This window comes from Trichechus manatus, unplaced genomic scaffold, assembly GCF_000243295.1.
Source record: "Trichechus manatus latirostris isolate Lorelei unplaced genomic scaffold, TriManLat1.0 scaffold00025, whole genome shotgun sequence".
In the NCBI taxonomy this organism is placed as follows: domain Eukaryota; kingdom Metazoa; phylum Chordata; class Mammalia; order Sirenia; family Trichechidae; genus Trichechus; species Trichechus manatus.
Genome location: NW_004443961.1, coordinates 19,859,295 through 19,864,185, shown reverse-complemented (window position 1 = coordinate 19,864,185; position 4,891 = coordinate 19,859,295). Strand labels below are relative to the sequence as shown.

General features: G+C 39.3%; 1 protein-coding gene across 1 annotated transcript in view; it reads right to left on the bottom strand.

Annotated features, from left to right (window-relative positions):
- FOCAD (focadhesin) overlaps nt 1-4,891 on the bottom strand; it is a 303,131-nt gene that overhangs the window by 253,045 nt on the left and 45,195 nt on the right. The window contains exons 5-6 of the mRNA XM_012554721.2: nt 1,983-2,087; nt 167-288 (exon numbers count right to left, since the gene is read on the bottom strand). Coding sequence (XP_012410175.2) covers nt 167-288; nt 1,983-2,087 — 227 coding nt within the window. The remainder of the gene's footprint in view (nt 1-166; nt 289-1,982; nt 2,088-4,891) is intronic.

The window sequence follows — 4,891 nt, the reverse complement described above, 5'->3', positions numbered from 1 at the left end:
GGCCTCTCTACTGTCCACAGTTGACATGGTAAGATGAACTTGGTGCCTTGATGCTTGGGAATACACAGACCTCTTGCCTCCCAAGTAGAGAACAGAGGTAGGGAGCCATGGTGTAAACCACTCAAGACACCCTCTAGTCTACCCCAAGGACGTCTTTGTAGCTCACCTGTGGTAATGTCAAGCTCCCAGGGGCTAAAGCAGTATGTCTCAAATGTGGTCCACAAATGACCTATGTTCATATCGCTGAGCAGCTGGATAAACATGCTGACTCTGAGTCTCACACAAAACCTATTTAATAAATGAGAATCTCTGGCAAGTAAGCTTGAGAAGCTGTACTGTTAACAAGCTCCCCAGGTGGTTCTTATGCACAGGAAGTTTGAGAACCAATGAGCTCTAGCTTCAACAACCACAACAAAAAATACTGTCTATAGAACTCCTTCAGGAAATTCACAGAGACCAAGGGAATCCATTGGTTAACATTCTGGGTCCTCAGATCTCCCTCTCTTTCCACTCCCATACTAGCGTGGCTTATGCAATTCAGTACAGACCCATTGACAATGACCATATATTCTGTATTACTATGATCCAAGTTAATCTGCTATTATTACAAAATTAAATGAGAAATACTTAAATACCAACTATATATTTGGAGATTCCTTAATACTATAAAAGCACAGGTTAGCTTCATGCTCAGACAGCTTGCAATTATTTGTCATATCACTTCCATTTTAAATTACTCCTACAGCATAACCAGGGAACACTTCTCAGTGGAGTTCTAAGCTTCTCATATCCTTTTTATGCTTTCATACACAGTTCATCAGTTGCCTCTCCAAGGGTGGATGACATTGTTAACCAATACATGGCAAAGAAGGCTCTAAAACAGCAAGACAATTTTATGCTTGACTCAGGTAATCATAGCTCTTTTCAGGGGGATCTGCTCTTCAGCCTCACCTCTCCTCTGTTTCTGCCATCCACAATTCCCCTGGAGGAAGTTAAGACTCTGATACACTCGATTACACTGTACTGATTTATAGTGCCAAACAGTCATTCACATAAGGGCTCTCCATGAACATTACTGGATTGTGCCAACTCAGGTGATTGATTCTGGACCTCTTAATGTGCCACCTATTTAAGGACATACTCGACATATCCAATTTATTTCAGCTCCTCAAACTAGCCTCCCTATCCTCACCTGGCACCTACTGTCTTTGAAAACAAGACTGCACTTAGAAGGACCAACTATAGGAGAAAATGAATTCTAAAAAGGAAAACAGGTGAAACATAAAGGTGAAAGTCTAGCACTTACACACAGTAAGGATAATCAGCATGAAAATGAGAGTATAGCTCTTCTTCATGATAGAAAATTTCCTTTTACCATCATCTAAACCAGTCTAGCTGCCGTCAAATCGATCCTAACTCATGGCGACCTCATGTGTGTCAGAGTAGACCTGTCTTCGTAAGTCTTTCACTGGCTGATTTTTCAAAAGTAGCTCACCAGGTCTTTCTTTTGAATCACTGAAACCAGTGCTTCTTAAACTTTAATGTACCTATGAGTCACTTGGAGAATCATTCTAAAATGTAAACTCTTATTTAGTGGAGCCCTGGTGGCACAGTGGTTAAAGGTTGTCAGTTGGAATCCACCAGTCACTACTTGGAAGCCCTATGGGGCAGTTCTACTCTATCTTACGGGGTCACTATGAGTCAGAATCGACTCAACAGCAACGGATTTGGCAACAGGTTTGGAGTAGGGTCCGAAACCTGAATTCCTATTTCTAACAAGCTCCCAGGTACTGCTGATGCTGCTGGTAGCTCTGCTTTTCACACTGTGGTAAGGGACCAGCAGCTCAGCATCGCCTGGGAGCTTATTAGACGTGTAGAACCTTAAACCTACCCTAGACCTACGGAAAGAGAATCTGCATTACAAGGTCCTCATGTGATTAGTATGCACATTTGCAAAATAAAAGACAGGAAGAAAGGCTTACCTAATAGTATATATATCCTGAATATTCTTCTCCCCACCTTGTCCTTCCTTAAGAGCTTGCATTTGTAATAATTTCACAATGGCTTTTATCAAGCCATGGGTATTCCTGTAAAGAAATATAACAAGGTGTTAAATATTATAGATGTAAAGTGAATATTCTAATCAGATGCTTAATCCTACCATTTTTAAATAATTGACAATTGTCACCCACACTGAACAGCAGCCACCCACATCCGCCAAGCTCACTCTATAGCACAGCCAGAAAGAGGTCTACAAGCAAACTTTCCCCATGCAACAAATTTAAAGGAGGAGAAGTGGAATCAAGCAATCAAACCATCAACCTATCAATCACTTCCCTACATATTCATCAGAAAAAAAACAAAAAATCAGTCCACATAATTGCAGGCTGTGACCACATCAGTTACCAGTACTGAATTATCAAGTCCTTCATTTATAAATATTAACAGTCCATGAAAAATAACCAGACATATGAAATGGATTAGCCACTCAGAAAAGTGGGTCATTCCCAGAGGCTATCTTTGCAAATACAGAGAGGAAGTCCTCCCAAAGCAAGGCCAATGCAGAAGAGGAAGAACCAAGATATTATGAGATGACTGCTGTCAGGTAAAGAATAATCTGGTCTTTTTCCTCAGTTCCTGATAGATAAATGTAAAGTCTTGGAATTCCTCAGTGATTTAAACATCTTTGTGAGACCTCCAGATCACACCTGAGAGTTTATACTCTAATAATTAGAGTTTATACTCTAATAAGGTGATTCAGGTCGGGGCTGGCCAGGCAAGAAAGACCAACAACTGATATCGGCTGACCTCAGGGGAGGTGGACTGATTCAATCAATCATACCTACATAATGAGACTCCAATAAATGCTCTGGACACAGAAGCTTCATGCGCTTCCTATTTGGTGAAAGACATTGATGGATGTGGCAGGGTAGCGCCATGATGTACTTGACCAGAGTGTTGTTAATGGAATGGTGGGTGGACTAGTGTAGCGCATCCCTTTTTGCAACATAGAACCTCTGATTTGGGAACACTCCCAGACCTTGCCCTATGTTTCTCTTCATTTTTATCCTTTTTCCTATAATAAAATTGTAACATAAAGTGCAGCAAAAAAAAAAAAAAAAAGTGGGTCATGGGACCAACAGAGCAAATAATCCCCATTAAAAGATAGTTAACTAGGAGTGGGGAATAGAACTTTAAATGTTTTCCTTATTCTTGGTAAGAGGTGGGAGGATAATACATCAAAAAGAAGAATGGTCTGCCCTTTTCAAGTAAGGATTTCTCTGGGAACTAGAAATCTTAGAAATAAAAAGGTTATTTGTATAATGAAAAAAATGTAATTATTTTTAAATCATAGTTGTTAATATTTATTGAGCATCTATTATGAGCTAAGTAGTTTTCTAAGTTCTTTACATACAGTACCTCATTTACTATTCAAGATCTAATAAGTTACAAATCACTGTTAACTTTATTCTTGAGAGAGGACAAGGCTTGGACTTAATGAGAAATCATTTGGGGTCTTTATGTAAGGTGTTATTAGTGTAGATTTTTATGGCATTTAAGGTTTTTCAACTGTCAGAAGGTTTGGCCACACAGTATAGCCATGCTATCTGATCCAGTAGCCAATAGCCACCTGTGGCTACTGAGCATTTGTAATGTGGCTAGTCCACACTGAGATGTATTGAAGCACAAAATACACACTGGATGTAAAAGATTTAGGACACAAAAAAGAATGTAACCCAACATGTATAATTTTTTATACTGATTACATATTGAAATAATATTTTTGATACAATGGGTTAAATAAAATATATTATTAAAATTAGCTTCAACTGTTTCTTTTTATTTTTTTAATGTGGCTACTAGAAAATTTTGAATTACATGTGTGGTTCACTTTTGTGGCTGGATTATATTTCTATTGCACAGCACTGCTGTACACACGCATGTGGTTTGGTTCCTGAGTGGATTCTTTGGTGAGCATTGAGGTTTCTCTTTGTGGCTAAAGCACTTACCACAGTCTTTACAACAATATGTTTTCTCTTTCATACAGATCCTCTCAAGACCATGCAGTTTAGACTCATGGATGAATCCTGTGACAGAGATCGCATGTGTATGGTTTCTCTCCTGTGTGGATCCTCTGCTGAACACAGTGGTCTCAGCACTGCATAAAGCCTTTCTCACAAGATTCTCTCCGCTGTGTGAGTTCTCTGATGGATGTCACAGTGAGATTCAGCTTTTCTCACATACCCTACATTGGCATTGTGTCATTTCCATGGTACTCTGACCAACAAGATGGTTGGTTAATCATATGATGACTCAATAAAAATAAATATATATTTTTTTAAAAACTGGAATGAACAGTAGCTCTCTTAAGAAAGTCTGATTGTATAGCTTCTCCTTGAGGCCCTCCTCAGGTTATAGAGGTTTTGCCTTGTTTATTTCCTTTGGGACTGCTCAGATTCTTCTGGGGATGTTTGCCACTGACATCCTTACTTTCTAGAATTCTCTTCCTCCGGAACTTAGGAAGAAGATATCTCAACAACCTTCCAAAAAAGGAACTTTTAAAATATATTCCTTCTTTGCAATTCTTCAAACCATTCACTTTTACAGAATCAGAACCTTTCTGTAGCTGATGATCCTAGACTTTAAGGAATGGTATCTTCCAGCATATCCTCCAGCACTTCGCAACACACACTTTACAAAGACCTGGAAATCTTTCAGCATGGACATCATAACTGCTCTATCACCAGTTTATCAAGAACCTGCTCCTAGGTGTGACCATCTGGTCTTACCCACAGGTGGCAGAGTTTACACTTTCCTGAACCTCAGTAGGATCTGACTCCTCCAAATACACCAATTCTCTAAAACTCACTAGGTCTCAAGGCTGTAATTT